The sequence below is a fragment of the Phoenix dactylifera genome, unplaced genomic scaffold, assembly GCF_009389715.1.
Source record: "Phoenix dactylifera cultivar Barhee BC4 unplaced genomic scaffold, palm_55x_up_171113_PBpolish2nd_filt_p 002131F, whole genome shotgun sequence".
Lineage (NCBI taxonomy): Eukaryota > Viridiplantae > Streptophyta > Magnoliopsida > Arecales > Arecaceae > Phoenix > Phoenix dactylifera.
The window spans coordinates 10446-28305 of NW_024069400.1; the positions used below are offsets into that span (position 1 = coordinate 10446).

The 17860-nt window shown below is 37.0% G+C and overlaps 1 protein-coding gene across 1 annotated transcript; it reads left to right on the top strand.

Moving 5' to 3' along the window:
* Nucleotides 1–512: 512 nt before the first annotated feature.
* Nucleotides 513–11983, top strand: LOC103696777 (BI1-like protein). Its single transcript, XM_008778491.4, has 4 exons — nucleotides 513–850; nucleotides 8000–8113; nucleotides 8253–8410; nucleotides 11384–11983. Exons 1-4 carry the CDS (start codon nucleotides 592–594, stop codon nucleotides 11594–11596), a joined length of 744 nt encoding a protein of 247 aa, XP_008776713.2. The 5' UTR covers nucleotides 513–591; the 3' UTR covers nucleotides 11597–11983.
* Nucleotides 11984–17860: the final 5877 nt, after the last annotated feature.

The window sequence follows — 17860 nt, forward strand, 5'->3', positions numbered from 1 at the left end:
TCATTTTCTAATGACATCGTCACTCTCTCCCACTTTCCTACGCCTTCTCCCTCATTTGTGCTTGATTTAGAGCAATCATGGTAGGATGCAAAATTAATCAAATGATCCAATCCAAACACCTTACCAAATCCTAAGAACAATCACCGCTGCTGGGCCATCAAAATCAACCAACAAAAATCACAAGACTAAGAAACATACCAATGATAGAAACATACTAACAATCAAGTATACAATTAATTGAAATAGGAGTAGCCAAGTAAAGCACCAACCACTCAACCATGTAGCCACATTTCATCAAATGCATCAAGAACACCTCACCAAAACCACGGCACCATCCGAAGCAGCACGGACATAACTCCTCGACAGAATTGGATGTATCCCATTTTTGGATCTCGCCGTAGGAGACGAACAGGCTCAATACATCCTTCAATCGCATCCGCCCATCCACCATCCATCGGTTAGGGTGATATTTGGAATGCGCTACCAGCGCCATAAATCGAACCCGTCCCCGCCCCGGTCTCCACCTCTTCCGAGAAGCAGAAGCGAAGAAACCGAGAGGAAGGAGCGAATAAGAGGAAGGTTCGAAGAGGGATGGGAGAGATGTACGGGTACGCGAGCGTGGAGAAGGCGGCGGCGGGGGACTTGGAGGCCGGGACGCTGTACCCGGGCCTCTCCCGCGGCGAGAGCGAGCTCCGGTGGGGCTTCGTCCGCAAGGTCTACGGCATCCTCGCCGCCCAGCTCGTCCTCACTACCGTCGTGTCTGCTGCTACTGTCCTCAATGCCTCCATCAATAACCTCCTCACCGGAAGCTCTGGCCTCGCCCTTGGTTTTGCCATCCTTCCGCTCTTCCGTATGACCCTCTCCTTCTTCTCTTTCTTTCGACAATTCTTTTTTTTTCCGGCCTTGAATTGTTCTCTTGATCCGATCCTCGTCTTTTCGTGTTATTATTGTTGTTTTTCTCTTCTATTGAATTAATAATCTTTTGTTCTTGATTTGAAAGCTAGGGTTTGGGTGGATCTGGCTTTAGCATCGATTTTACTGAACTTTTTTTACTTGAACTTCCTCCCTTTTGTTTGATTGGTCTTTGTATATTTTTAGATGTAAATGGATCAGTTAGAAAGATATGCAAGGAAGGAAATCTTGACTTTGGAAATGCATGACTGCCATCTCAGTTATGGGGTTTGTTCGGGATCATCCGATGAGGCAAGCTTTATTGCATCGTAAGCTGTTGAAAAGAACGAGGTCTGCGGCTGTGTCCTTGAGGCATACTTGACTTTGTAGCGTTTGTTCTTCATGCGTACTCTTAGGGCTTTAATGGGCTCCATCTTTCTGTGGATTCCATTTTGCATTTTCTGGTTGATGAACTCTCAGTTGTTCCCCTTGATCCTTGATTTTCTTTGAAATTGGTTTTCTATCTGGATTCTTTGGTTTTATGTACCATTATTTTGCGGCTAATTCCTGTTTTGTTGCAGTAGCAGGCACCTAGTGGAGACTCAATCTTTGAATCTTTACAAGATTTTCTCCTTTTATTCTGTCGTAGGTTCATGTGGCTTCCTTTGATTGAGCTTCCATTTTCTTTCCCTGATAAAATTGGGGCCTTTTGTTATTTAACTTCTAGTTAACTCATCTGTTCATTGGCACTTGAACCAATATTGTATTTTTTGGTCAAGACTTCTCTCTTTCTAACATGCTACTGGATCAGCTAGGTTTTGCCATTTTTCATTGCTGTGTTTTAGGGTTCACATTATTTTGCTCATCATCTAACTCCTTGAAGTTGGCTCATGGACTTTATGGCATTATTCTGGTTGGGTATGCCAAACATGCTAAGCAAGCATGCTAAGCAAGTCTCTTTATAGTAAGATTGACTAGGCATTCCCTTATCCTATCTACAATTAAGTATTTGCTCTTTTAAATTAGCAGCCCCTATCCAAAATGCTCTTTCTAGTGCTAAGACATCAGTGTTTGTGAGGTTTAAATCCCGATGGATGTGGTCGCCCCAATTTTTCTATGGAATGGGATGTGTCGTCATCCAACACTAGGGATGAAGAATGTCCCAAGATGTGCTGATCGGGATGCTTGGACAATGGCGGGGTGGATCCTCTCCCAACACTTGGGATAATACCCCATCTCGACTCTTAGGATGGTACCCTGTCCCGGCATTCCATAGGATGTCCCATCGGGATTTGAAACCATGGTTTGTGCATCATCCTTTTATGCTCTATGTGTTTAGAGATTCTTGTCATAAGGCTTATCTTTCTTACTATTGATGGTATTGTATAATGGCTTGCCTTTCTTCATCCATCATGCTGGTATGTTGCTTGCATTGTTTGTTTGCAGAATTTCATTGTTGCTTGATATCTCCTTTTAAGCCTATATGATATTGGAGTGCTTGAAATGCATTTTGTAAATTAAAGTGATTAATTAAGTTCCACATATTGTTGTTTGGCTTGATTAATGGGTTATTGTGGTCATAAGGCTTAAGCATCTAGAAAAGGAACTAAAGCATTTAAGTAACTCTGAAAGTAGAAGGCAGTCATAATTATGTTTATTGAATGCTTGATAAGGTTAGAAATTGCTTGAAAGGTGGTCTTTGTTAGATATAAAACATATAATAATGCATTTATTGGTATGAATAAAGTTAATATAATATATCTTTCATGCCTAAAATAGTAATGAAGAAGGAGAATTTGAGAAGGGAAAAGGCCTTATTAAGAGATTTAATTGTGATTTGTTGATTGTTATTGTTGCCTAGACATAGGTAGCAAGTGCTAGTGTCCACTTGAAGAATCTAACAAGGCAATACAAAAAAAAAACTCAAAGCACGTGGGCATGATGACATTGATAAGGGGAGAGTTGGACTTCATGCTCAGTGATATTTAATGATAAAAATAATTGATAGGAAAGTCCAAACCAAAATCCATGCCATTGATTCTGATCTACACTTTGAAAATACCTAGAAATAGAATATCTTACCTTTTGGAGAACGCTAACTGAGCTCTAAAGGAATTCAAAAATGGATGATACCTATTAAACTAGTGTATTAAACTATATGGAATTTAAATTGAATATCCTCTTTGTTGATTATAATGTACCAATCTTAAACCTGTGAAAATAGAACATAATACGTTTTGATGCTTGGTCATCGCAAACCACTATGTCATGTCAATTAAAGTCGTTCATTTTTCCAGCGGATAAGTAGGTTGGAGACTGCCCAAAAGATGATTAGTTTATAGGTATTTTCAGTGGTGTAAAACACTATCTATAATGTGGATCTTGAATATGGAGGGCTCGTGATTGATTTTGAAACTTAAATCTTTTCTCAAAGATTTAGGTGTTATTTGGCATCACTTTCATTCTTCTTATTTTCAGGAATAAAGAAGAAATTTTATTTTTATTTTATTTCTAAGTTTTTAAAAAGTATAAATATGCTTGGTATGGTCAATTATTTTTAATAACATAAACATGATGATGGTGGCCGAGGCAATAATAGTGGTGCTGGAGATAGTAGAGGCCATGGTGGTGATGACGTTGGAGAGGGTGCCAACAGTGTGGCAATGGTGGCAGTGGTGGTGGGGACACTGACATTGTGGTGGTGGAGGCGATGATGGTGGAGGTGGCGTGGCAGAGGTCGTGGTGGTAGCAATGATGTGGCAGAGGTAGCGGTGGTGGCAGCAGCAGCACTGGCGGTGTCAGAGACAACGATGCCTACGACGGTGGCAGTGATGACACTGATGGTGAAGGTAGTGTCGGTGGTAAAAGACATGAGTTTTTAGTTTTTAAAAATAGTGAAAGTAAGAATTCCTTACTTTCATTTTTTCTAGAAATAATGAAGATGACTTTTGAAAAATAGAAAATAAAAACATGTTTTCGTGTTGGTTTGAATGATTTTGTTTTTAAAAGTAATAAATGAGAAATAAAAATGATGCCAAATAGGCTTTTAACATTTAGCAGGTAGTCTAACCCAAAAACCGTGTGACATAAAACAAGGAAAAAATGTTTTGTAGGTGAAACGGGGAGATTATAGAGGGTGCTATGTTGAAAAGACAAAAGAAGCACTTCACAACATTGAAAGGAAAAGGGCAAACAATGGAAAGTAACAAGTAAATGATCCCATAGAAAAGGGGAGGGGCTTGGTTTGGTGATATGGTTTTCTTTGGTCTAGCTAAGAAATGGAAAAGAAAAGAAAAGCAGGGGAAAGAAAGGGAACGAGAGAAAGAGTAGAATGCCTTGATTGTCTTCAAAGGTGATTGACACAACCAAGAAGTATTCAAACCTCATCTCTTCCCTCTTTCTCTTTCCTTTTTCTCCCTTTGGCAAGACACAAGAATTGGTATTGATGGAAGCCCCATCTTGTCCCTCCTTCTCATCCTTTTTGTCCTTGACAAGACACTAGAAAGTTGTGCTAATGGCAACCCTTTTCTTTCCTTTTTCTTCACTTTACTTTTGCCTTTTTCTTCATCAGCTAGGGTGAGATACTTGATTGCAACTTTTTTTCTTGTACTTCTTCATTTAACCTAGCTGTGTCTGCAACACACCCACTCGTGGTATGCATACATGCTGAATTAGGGTGGACACATGGCAAAATCCCAAGATATGCAATGGCTAGGTGGCACGATCGGCTTTTGAACCAATGACTCATGACTTAGATACCAAAATGGGTTAATCTTCCATCCTAGTTCTAGCCAACCTAGTTCTAAAACACATTACCTAATAACAACGAAGGAACTTTTCTTTAGTAATTAACACTCCCTTAAGTGAATTGTTGATATCAATAGATATGCTTAATCAACTAAGTTTTAAGTAGTTTCAGTTAGTGTCATGCCCTCTCATTTGCATGTAGTGAAATTCTTATTGCCAGAACACTTGAAATTCTTTAAGTTTCATCAAAATCATCACTAATACATAACCATAATCCTCTCAATTTGAAGATTTGTACATGGAATCTGCAGAAGAAAGAGGAGAAAAGCTAACATCTGCAAGGAAACATCTTTATCACTTACTTAGATATTGGATGCTCCGTTGGCTATCAACTTAGACCTTGCTAGGTGCAACTACAGTGGCATTGCTGCATGTATATCCAGGGAGGCCAAGACTAAAATTCGATGGCATCGCCTTTATACTGTCACCGAGGTTAATACACCCAGTTTTAAGTAACCATTAGCGTCATGCCCTCTCACTTGCATGCAGCCAAATTTGTAGGTGTTGAATGGTGTGATGCTGCATGAGATATTTTCTTGATTTGGAAGAAATTTCTTCATGGAGTCTGTGGATCCATCATACGGCATCAAGACCAACCTCTTAAATTCATAATTTCTAATCACTCATCTATCCTTCCATCCATCTGTCAGTTCTCATGACCAATCCAACATTATTTTGTAATATACTAATCCTTTTGTCATCTATTTTGCAACATGCCAATCCTTTTGGTGTCCATTAGACCATTAAGACATGTATATATAACCCCCTCATCTTGTTTCTTGCCCAAGGGTATGATGTTTTGTCAAGTTATTTTTTGATCTAAGAGAATTTTCATCGTAACGATCAGTGGATCCATTCCATGGGTGGTGACTGCTTGTAAAAGTCATGACTGATAAGGAACTCGTAACTTCCCAAATTTTCTAATCATACCTAGATATCCATTCATCAGTTTTCATAATCAAGCCAAAACTATTCTGTAAGATTTTTAATGGAACTCTTCTCGTAGGGAGTCGGTGAATCGATTCCATGGTTGGTGGCCCCTTGTAATAGTGTTAACTGACAAAGACCTTGCGACATCCAAACTTTTCCAATCACATCCAGCTGTCCATTCATCAGTTTCCACAATGAAGACAAAACTATATGTAACATACTTTCCCTTTGGCGTTTATGTGACAATAGATATTTAAGACCACATCTCCTCTTCTCCCCTGCGTTTGTGTAGAGCAGAAGTAGAAACTTAGAGCAAGGAAGGATTAGAAAAATGGAGATGTACATGCATGCGAGCATGGAGAAAGAGGATTTGGAGGTGGGGATGCCCTACCAAGGACTCTCTGACAACATAAATGAGCTCCTGTGGGGCTTTGTCCGCAAGGTTTATGGTATACTCACCATCTCTATCATTCTCACCACGATAGTCTCCGCCATATCCATTCTTTGTGCCCCAGTTAATGAACTTGTTAAGGGTAGCTACAGCCTCGCTTTTGGCCTTGCCCTCCTTCCTATCTTTGGTATGATAACCCTTCTTCGTGCATCTCCATTTTCTTTTCATCTGAAATCTAATTGCAGTCTAGCATTTTTTTTTGTGTCATTTTTTCTGGGTTTAGGTTGGTTTGCTCTAGTAAATTAATGTTCTTTTGGTTGTTGAATTCAATACCTGTTTATTGGGTTAATTGTGCAACAGAATCTGCGCTTTATCTTAAATTAATGTAGTTCTGACCACATTTGGTTAGTCCTTTGACTTTCTATGGCTTGCTGTAATCAAAGGGTCATAGAAGGTGTGTCCATTATCTGCATATATAAAGATGGTCTTGATGGCAATTTGATTTTTGAAATGCATGACAGCCAAATAAAGTGTGGACATTGGTCCAAATCATGCAAGACAATAGATTGGTTGATTGTAATTTTTTCCATTTTTGTGGATCATAATAGGGCTGAGATTGAAAGTTTTAAGGCTATAGCTGATTAAAGTAGTAAGTTCCATGTATGGGTGTACAGCTTGATAAATGAGTAATTCTAGAAAAAAAGTTGCATGATTTTGACAGGTTGTCTAGGCGGCAAAGTGCCAAAGCAGGTAAATATTTGAAAATAAAGAAGAAGACTTGTTTGTGGTTGTGAAATTCCATGGTATGTGTCATGTGGAAAATCACCTAGACAAAGTGGTTCACACAGGACCTAATATATTAATATGAATAGAGTTGGAAGAAAATGATTTCATACCTAAAATTAGGTTATTGTGTTTCACTGAAAATTTATTTGATGGTTTTACCAAACTCATCTCAAAAGGAAAAAAAGAAGAAAAAAAGGGAAGAATGGACAAAAACATAATTGCTATGTAAGTGAAAAGGCAGGATTCTGGAAGATTACATGAATCATTAGCAACACTTGCCGCTAGCTTAGAGAACATATGTTGTCATCAATTTCTGAAATAATGTAAACAAAGTTTTGACATTTCTAATAATGTCATAGCTATATGACACTAGGCCTTCTTGGGTGGCAACTTCAGTAGTGAAAAGCATATTTAATATCTGATACATGACCCTATGAACCACATTGATAGTGGCAAGAGAGGATGTTGGTGGCAAGAGAGGCTGCTGCTTGGTTGGGAGATGAAAAACCCATGCATCATGTCATCTCTAATTTTTTGACTTCTTTTCTTCTTTTGATTTGAATGCATTGGAAACCTTAATCAGAAACTTATATTTATCTTCCAATTATTTTCATATCGTTGTTGGTCGGTCTATATAATAAGAGTAGTTCACAAACTGTTTTTGATATATTTTAGTAATTAAGAGATAAGCATGAAGGCATGCATTTCCAAATGTGCAGGTTGCTGGCCTTCTCTAGCCCAGTAATTGGGGCACCCAATTTGCTTGGTAGTGCAGGCTGGGTTGGAATCTATTCTGGATCATGCCTAATTTTTAAATGGAACAATTGCATTCAACATTATATCATACTTGAGATTAGCTATGCTCTTTTCTTCATTCCTATATCTCTTAGTGCTTTACCATTGTTCAGCTTTAAGCATTAATTTGACCGAGCCTGCTCTCAATTGCATTTGTAATGTATACTCTTGAAATTCGTTGCTAATTTCTTTTAGCAGTTTTTTTTCCTCCACTTATCGGTTTCCATTGAAGTTTATGGTTAGCTTGTGTTCATTTTGTACTGCTGGATGGAGAAAATTATGTAATAAATGACTCTTCTGGACATTCTTTTGCAGTTTTCATGCTAAAGAAATGTAACTCAAAGTTTCTTCTTTTGTACCATTAATAGTGATACACTAACCAAAGTCTCTATTTTACAGTGATGTTCCCACTGTATCATTATCAACAAAAGCACCCACTGAATTTCATATTTCTTGGGCTGTTCACTGTGTGCCTAAGCTTGAGTGTGGGTGTGGCTTGTGCAAATACCCAAGGTGAAAAACCGGTTGCTTTCTAGAGTTATTATTCCAGTCTAGTGTTTGTTGAGATTTCTGTGATATGCTCATTCTTTTATATATATATATATATATATATATATATATATATATATATATTGTTATTGTTCTTTTTCAGGTAGAATTGTGCTGGAGGCATTGGTTTTAACTTCAGCTGTTGTTTTGTCCTTAACTGGCTATACTTTCTGGGCTTCAAAGAAGGGCAAGGACTTTAGCTATCTTGGACCCATTTTATTTGCCGGTCTTCTTGTTCTTCTTCTTACGAGCTTTATCCAGGTATGTTTTAATCAACATCAATAATTTTATTTAGTGATCAGGAATTGTTCAATCTTTTTTTTTTAAATGTATAATATTCTATATTTTCTTGAGCTTTGACTTTTTCACAATAAACTTTAACAATTTTTAAACTTTTTAGAGTGTCAAAGTTATTTTTATCTTATTCAAAGATTCAAAACAGTTTAAATTTTATGCTAAAATGGTGCGTGATGTATCTTCAGTCTTCTTGACTTTATTTACTTTCTATTGTTATGAATTTTCGTTTTTTTAATAATTTTGTAGTTGAGACTCTAAAACTTCAATCAGAACTACCAAAATTGCTGAAATTAAAACTTGTTTGGATTGGTCAAATCTAAAATTGAAACCAAGTTGTGACACCCTTTAGTAGTTGGTATTTTCTACCCAGGACAATATACATGCTTGGGAGTTGGGATCTTCCTGAGATCTCAAACTTGCACCCACTTCCTAAATGCTTCCTTACCTAAATTGTTTCTAGATATCCACTTCATCACACCAGCACTCCTCCCAAATTTGGCAACTAATTCAAATCTCAGGGTTCTTCTTGCTCCTCCAACCAATATAAAACTGAATAGTACTATGAAACATTAAGTATGATGTAATATGGCAAATGCTTTTATAACTAAGTAAATTTGTAAGGCCACCTCATAATTATATTCCTGGTGCTCAACTATGTTGAGTAAGATCTAGTCTTCTAGATATTTAAAATAAAGCTAAAGAAGGTAAGGATGCAGTAGATGATTTGAGTTTGTTTTGAATTATGATTAGCATGCAACGAACTGAGGGTTCAACAAGAACAGAGCACTGGTCAGGCTGTTAATGCTAGTTCAAGAACAACACAATAATTGGTTAATAGAATCTGGGGTGGTTTATGGCTTTAGTCCTTATAGGTCCTTCTATTCAATGCCGACTATAATTTGGTTTCATCGCTTTATGAGCTCTTTGGATCCTTTGAACTTGAAGCCATCTCAGATTAATTGAAATAGGCAGCTGAAGATGTAGTGCCTGAATCTTGAAGTGGACTTCACCTGTCTGATAGGGCTGAAAACGGGTCCGAAATTATCTGATCAGATCCCCTTCTGGATCTGGTTTAGATCGGTTTTGGATAGAAATATTTGAATCTGATCGAATGTGGATCTGGATTCGGATGCCCATTCATGAATTTTGCCAGATCAGGATCTGGATATCCGCTAAAAAAATCATCTAAAATACCACTCTTGTCAAGGATCGACCTGTGTGTTTTGAGTTAGTCACCAACCACCCACCCACCCACTAAGACAATGGTTGCCCCTACTCTATATTGACATTTTATTATACTTCTTTAAGACTTGTTCGGTTCATAAAAATAGCAGTTTTCATATATTATTTATTATTGTTGTAAAAAATCAATCCTTTTCACTATGATAAAAATATGGAACATTTCAGTTTTTCTCTTATGGTATTTCAGAATTAAGTTAAAAATATCAATATGTATATCTATACATAATTTTTTTTACAAGTTCTCTAATAAAATAAATACTTGATTTTTTAATGTTATATATTTTTAGTTTAAAAAATAATTTCTCATATATTTTTAATAAAAATCCAATTGGAGCGATGATCTAGGCCCCTAACCAGGTCAGTCTCCATGTGTGAGTTTAATAACTATAATTTAGATCAATATCCAGTTAGCTATGTTATCATATGCAACCTTGATATTGGATTTCATCATTATTCTTTAGGACTACATCATTTATCTTGATTTCATTATTAAATCCACTCGCAATCCGATTTATATCTGAATAATATCCAACTTATGTCCGTATTTGTATAGAGAAAATATGGATATAACTAATATATGACTTGCATCCATATCCATTTAGCATAAATATGGATATGGTTAATATCCGATTCATATTTTTATTTATTTAGACTAAATATGGATACTAATTGTGATATCTGTTTAATATCCACATCTATATTTGTATCCGGTCTCCAATCTATATCCGATCTATTTTCAGCCCTAATGTCTGATGAGGGAAATTTCATGAGCACATTTTTTTTTTGAGTGCACTTATAGAAGCAAAGCAGTGAGCTTGCAAGAGAATATGAAGGAAAAGCAAAAAAAAAAAAAAAAATCAAGGCTCCTAAGTTACTGATCATTCAAATAAAGCTTGATACAATTATCTTTAGTTACTAATAGAGAAAGGATGGATGGCATTCCTCGGTGGATTCTACTTGCCTGTGAATTGCAGGCTGCTGCCTCCATGCAGAGCTGTTTTCATCTTTTGAGAAGTGGAGGGACATAATAGATATTATAATGTTTTAGAGGTAATATATCAAATTTATCAACTAAATTACTTTTTTATAGATATTTTTTTGTGTGGTTATACAAAAGCCAGACGGGCCATGTGGAAAATATTGTAGCCAACCTTAAGCAGCTCTTGAATATCCAAAGTTCGCAAAGCACTGCTTAGGTTTATACTTGGGCAAAAGAATGCCCCTGCGAGTTCACTAGCAAATCATTGTTGTACCTACCAAAGTCATGTAAAGGGATTCAGCTTTCGAGTTTCAACAATCCCTGTGGAACTAAAATCTCTTCATTGAGTAGCATCTTTTATAACTTATTATTAATAAAATATGGAAAACCATTTCAAAATAATAGTCCCAGGAAGTTTATGCTTGTTCATCTTCTCTCTACTAAAGTGATTGTTTCCCTCTCTGATATCTGAAAACCACTTCATAAGAAAAAGAAAAGGAAAGAAAGGGGAAAGAACTAGGAGCTGTATATTTCTTCACAGCCTTACTACTCTTAGTGATGGTGTCTCTGACTGCCAAGGCTTCCTCATGCAATAGTAGTTGGTTTTCTGGACATGATGCTGTCATCTTACACAGTGACCTGCCTCTTGCTTTGAACCTGGTGGCTGGATTTCCGCTTATTCTAACAATCATGCTTGTGAATGCTGGTTAATGCAGATATTCTTTCCACTTGGGTCCACATCAGTTGCTATCTTTGGCGGGCTCGGGGCTATCATATTCTCTGCTTTTCTTGTCTATGACACAGACAACTTGATAAAGCGCTACACCTATGATGAGTACATATGGGCATCAGTTGTTCTCTACCTAGACATCCTCAACCTGTTCCTTTCCCTTCTGAACTTGCTGAGAGGCATGCAGTCAGATGGGTAGGAGGGAATTGTTTGAGGTTACAGATAAGAGAAAACGGTGGTACTTGAATTAAGTTCATCTGAGTACAACTTTCACCTGTTTCTATTTTATGTAATGTGATGTCTGTCTTCAATGTTTTATGGGGCGGTATATTGTATGTGGAGGATTTCTGCAAATAACAGAGCTAGCTAAGGGCTCTTCTTTATTCTAATTTGTTTTTTCTCTGGTCAGTTGTAACCCTGTATGCTAGCTGATCATGATTTCCCAATATCATAGTGAATATTATTCGGTGCAGGTCGAAAGCTATCTAGTTACTGGGCACCTTGCATGCCACTTAACATGGTTACGTATCCATTGCAGTGCCTTCGTTTTTGATCCTGTAATAAATTGTGATATTGCTGGCTGGTATGATGTAATTCAAGATCTGCTTTTGTTTCCATGTTTGTTTTCTACCCTCCTGCTACACCCTGGAATTTTGACATTATCAACGTGGCGCGTGCTGGGAATCCAACGGAGCTCCTTGGACAGGTTCTCGGGCAATCAAATTGAAATGTGGCTTTAAGTGAGTGGCGCCTTGGTCCAACAGCGATTGTAAGGTGAAGCGTCCAATGTGAAAGGTCGTAATATATGCTCTTCTTTTTGGATAAATAGTTTTTCTTCGGTAAATTGGAGAGTAAATATATCCGTGGGCATCAGAAACTAGGATATCTAACAGTTCAGAAGGAATAGCTACCGCAGCTGTGCATAGGGTAGATACCGTAGATTCTATGTGATCAGCAGTAGCATATGTTGTTGTCCAGTCTATACGGCACTGCTAATTTTTCTATTGAAATGTTTCACTTCATAAGATTGGAGAGCTGCTCTTATTTTTAATGTGATCAGCATGCACTTATGTCATAAGAATTGGAGTATCAAATAATCTGACATCTCCTGCTGCAACTATTCCACCTCTTGTACTTCTAATAACAAGATTTGTTCCATCCATATAAGACACTATCATCAAAGTTAATTTTGAGAAAATTAGGAAGATGGTGGCTTCCAAATGAAATAGAACATTTATGGGATTACAAGATCCGCAAAAGGAGACTCCGTTTTCTCTAGCTGTCAAGCAACTAAAATTGTGAATTTTTAAAATAAATAGGTTTAGTAGCCAAGCAACTCAAAAGATATTCGAGCATTCTTCTAATTGTGCTTTCGAGCACAGTTCGCCTAGAGAGAAAATGAGATTTGATAAAAATAAAAAAGCAAAATTTATTAAACTTAAATTTAACAGAATTAGGATAACTAGAAATTGGAAATAAAACAACGAACCTGAAAAATACGATCTTTTATTGTACAAATAACAAAATAAGTACAGGAGAGACAGTCATACCAGATGACAACAATAGTGGGCTTCACACGGGCAACAATATTTGGTAGGGCTTGTTTGCAACACAAAGACGACTCTTAGTAAATGCTAAAAGGTTGGATGATTTTGTAACAGAATCCATGTATAGTTCAAAAATTATTGAATATTTTTGTATTGATTCACCTATGGAGAATAAATTGAATAATAATTGGGCCAAAAGGGGGAAAAATGATAAAAATTTTAGAGCTTTTCAATAATTGGGGTAACGTTGACGTATGCTTCTCGGTGCTCAGGCTAGGCTGAAAATAAGTAGTTTCAGTACCCCTCCTTTTATGTGTTTTGGTGGGCTGGGAATTGAATTTGGGGAGACGGCATTGGTGCAGTGGCTTGAGCTACTTATCATCAGGCAACCAGTATCTTCGAATCCAGGTTTTCAACAGTCTTGCCTCTCTAGAATGAGAAAAACTAGTCCACGAATTTTCTTCCTAAATTTTTCCAGTCCCATGCCATGTTTAGGCTGTTGAGCTATGCTTTACAACACTCTTGCAAGATTGGCATTCCTGATCTCTAGAGAGACTCTAATCGAGTAGTTCTTATTTGTGTTCTCCAAAGAGGCTGGTGTCCTCCTTGATCACATGTTCTGGGGGGTCCTTACGCTCCTAAGAGGAGCCATAGCTGGTCAATTAGTGACAAAAAACACTAACGTAGCTTTGGTTAGATTTTTTTGGAGATCAATTTCTTGGGTTGCAGTTTGTTGAATAGTTTAACAGGTCTACTTATAGACCACTATTTTTTGTAAAAAAAATTTATTGCTCTTTTGTGTCTTTCTTTCTTGCAAATTCTTTATAAATAGTTTCTGCAAATTCTTCTTTTTTAATAAAAGCCGGGTGGCTTTGCCTCCCTCTTCATCAAAAAAATATGAGGCTGAATGGCTCATCAAATGCTTTGCACTAATCCCCTCCTACCAATGCTGTTGATAAAAATTTTCGTATGCACATTATGAGAGCTACAATAGAAGGATCCTCACGTTTGCAGTCATGACATGGCACATTCGATAAACATGGTTTAATCAATAGAACAAGAACAAATTGATGGATGCTTATGATCTCACCAATCAAGTTTTTTTGAGGTAGACTTATGTGCTGCGATTTATTCTCATATGTTTAAATCAAATCAGGATCCTAGGCCTCATTTTTTTTTCTTTTAATTTTCTTTTTTTCCCCCAATTTTAGTTTGAACTTTATAAGACCTTCCATCTTGGGCTCAAGATGGCAATAACAGTCATGGGATTGGTTGTAGGCAAGTTACAGGTTTGCATCGTGTATTGATAGTCTTGGTGACAATTCTACTTGGACTTCCATTCCAGCACTGGTCAATGGAATTTGGTAAACTCTCTAGATTGTTGTACATTTCCCGACATGATGATCATCATGCATGTTTGATTTTGGACAATTACATTTTCCTGACATTATAATTTTTTATGCATAGATAATTTGATTTTGCCAATTAAGATAGTGATTAATCATGAACGGTAAAGATATAGACATGCGTCGATGTATACGATGACTTGACATGGGTCTACCATATTCCACAACTTGAGGTTAGATAGAGATCTACGTTTCCACATAGAAATATGATGTTTCATTGTCTCCTTTTTCATAATTTATTTGGTTAACATTTTCATGACAACTATATAGAGTTCTTATTTATTATGATAGGGATATTACACAGAATGGACTTTGTGCTGCACATTGAAGGGCAAAGTTCTAGGATCAATTCAAGTAGCAACTAGAATGCTCAATTGGTGTTTTAAGCAATGACCAGCGAAACCAAAATATAAGGTTCAAGTGCATGGGTTCCAACTGAAATGACCTAAGGATTAACTAACAAAATTTTTTTCATTCAGCATGTATCAATACTACAACAAAATTGGACATTAGCGACGCTTTTTTTGGCTATTAGCGACGCTTAAAAGCGTCGGTAAAAACCATCCCGACGCTTTCCAAAGCGTCGGTAAAGCGTCGCCTATGCTACAGTGGAAAAAATATTTTCCGACGCTTTTAAAAGCGTCGCTAATTCCAATTTAACGACGCTTTAAAGCGTCGCTCTTTTCCGACGCTTTAAGTGTCGCAAATTTCCGACGCTTTAAAGCGTCGCGAATTTCCATTTGGGACTGAAATGAGGTGATTTTTTGGCTTCCGACGACGCTTTTAACGACGCTTAAAAGCGTCGTTATTTAACAACGCTAAAAAGCGTCGTTAAAAGTGTCGTTAATTACATATTAACTTCGACGACGCTTTTAAGCGTCGTCATTAGCCGACGCTTTTAAAAAGCATCGACAAATGTTGACGGAAAAAATTTTTTGTCGACGCTTGGAATAAGCGTCGGTAAATAAGAGTCGGTAATGTTTTTTTTTTTGTGTAGTGTAACTAATATTAGAAGCACTTAGAGACTAAACAAAATAGACATATTGTACTTGTTATTCCAAGGTAGAGATGAATTATGGGGGGGGGATGTAGAATTCAACTTGTTATTCTAAGATAGAGATGTAGAACTACGGTGGGATGTAGAGTTAAAAAGCGCGTGCATGCTTAGAGATCCAAACTACGGGGGATCATTTGCTTTTGAACAATTTTTTTCTTTTCCTTCATTTCTCTAGTAAAATGAAAATGAAAACGATATAAACGTCGCAACCTTCAAAAATAATGTTGCACATCATTCCAAAATTAAGAATTTATATGCATTTGAATTGTATGAGCTAGCAACCGCATACGTGCTTATATTTGTAGCATTATTCTCTCTATGGTCAATGAACTGGTGGAGATTGAGAGTTGCACATCATATACTTATAGGAATTAGTGGTCCCTGATGTGTCGGAATTGATGTTAATTCTTATAATTGTTGTTGGAGTGCATGTTTGGTTGGAAGGACTTTGGCTTTAGAATGGAACCGTGAATAAGTGACTCTCATTCTAACCATTTGGTTGGGAGGAATTCAATTTCTATTATGATTCCAAGAGGGATGTGAATAATACCTGAATCCACAAAATCCAATCTTGATTCTTTTCTAGTATTCAAATTTCATTTCGATTTCAATCACAAACCAAATAAGTCATAAAATATGACCATTCTGATTTCCATTCCAATCCACTCCCATTTCTGACTTCGATTCCGATCATGAATTAGATGCATCCTAAAAGGGCAATAATCAATGTGTCGCCGTTGTGCCAAAAAAGAAAAGAAAAAAAAAGCCCTCTAAACTTGGGTCAGGGTTGTATCTTTTCTATGAAAGAAGGATTCATTTTTCTTTACACAAATCCATCGTTGGATCATCTATGAGTCATTTTGAGATCTATTCAGATGGATAAATATCAGAGTTTGGAGAGCTTTGAATCAGTGCAGTGAGCGATCCAACGCCGCCAAACTTATTCGTGGGTTGTGTTTTGCTCCCCACTGCCTGCACCCAAAGAAGGCCACGCCCTTCCTTTAGCAAAAAAAAAAAAAAAAGGCCACGCCCTCGCGCGTTTATGATTGTCAGGGGGAAAGGAAGGATCCGATTCCCATGTCTTTCCAACCAAAAAGCTATGCCGATGGCTGGATTTATAACGTACCAATCATTCTCGTGACCTGTCGGAGCTACTCTACACCACCCAAATCTATTAAAAACAGAGTGTCAGGGGAGCAAAAAGATGGTTCTTTAGCACAAAGTATTGTTAGAATAGAATAGAAGTGAATTGATTCTTGCCATCGCAGTTTCCTGTTTACCTACATATCTATATATATATAATAATAATGATATTTATAAGAAAAATGAAAATATAAAATATAAAGATGCATGAAAAGAGGAAAGCAATGTCATTTATGGATGAGATCATATTTGTAAGGGAAATAAAAGAAGATGGACATCGCGAATGAATTCTTGTTTAGAAATTATATATTGTGGAAAATGATCCATGATGCAGGAAAAAAATATATAAAAAATTCTTTTTGTGCTTTCAAATTTGCCTGTTTTACATAATCATATCTTCATTTCTAAAAATTCTCAAAGCAGACCTCGAGATAATATTTTGTTAATTACAATGTGGCTATTTCATGTAACTAAACAATTTTTGTAGAAGGTTCTCATGATTTAAAATTTGTTAAAATTCTCAATTTGCTCTCGTCTTCTGCACCACTGTATGCCTTTCCTTATCTCCAATCCCCTCTGCTTCATCCTTCCAATGACACACTCCATGCTACTCCCCCCACTCTTTGTTCTCCCATACCTATCATCTTAGACGGCCTCAATTCTCAAAAAGGAACAAGGGCAATTTAAATTCAAAAACAAAGTACTCATTACTATGTTATAAGCCAACTTAGATATGGTTCTCATGTTCTCTATACATGTACTCACTAGCAAAAAATTTATGCTTCATTTAGAACTAAATCTAGGCATCTTGGATCACATAAATGAAAATCTTTTGACATTCGAGACCTCGAACTAGAAAAGACAATAACTACTTTTCTATAAGCACTTGATCCAAATGAACAGCTTTTGACAATCCTCATATTTTTTGTTCTTTGCATCATTTCATTGTTGTGCCAAAATTGAGATTCCTATGGGCAATCATACATTTGGACATCATATCATAATGTGATGAGTTATGTTATGTTATTGGATAGAACCATATATCAAAGTTGGCTATGAACAAGTGGATGTGGGACCACTACAATGGAAAGCACTGTGGAGCAATCCAGGTGCAGGTGCCATTCAGATGGCGTGCTTTGGTGCCCCTACACTTTTAACCTCCACCACTCGTAAGCTCTTTTGGCCTTAACCTGTGTACAAGATCATGCCCCAGAAGGGAATAAGAGAGGGAGCACAGATATCATGCTTTACCCCACTCTTGGCATCTGAGATGGGACACAGTTCTAATGGTTGAGCTTCCTCCTTGCAGG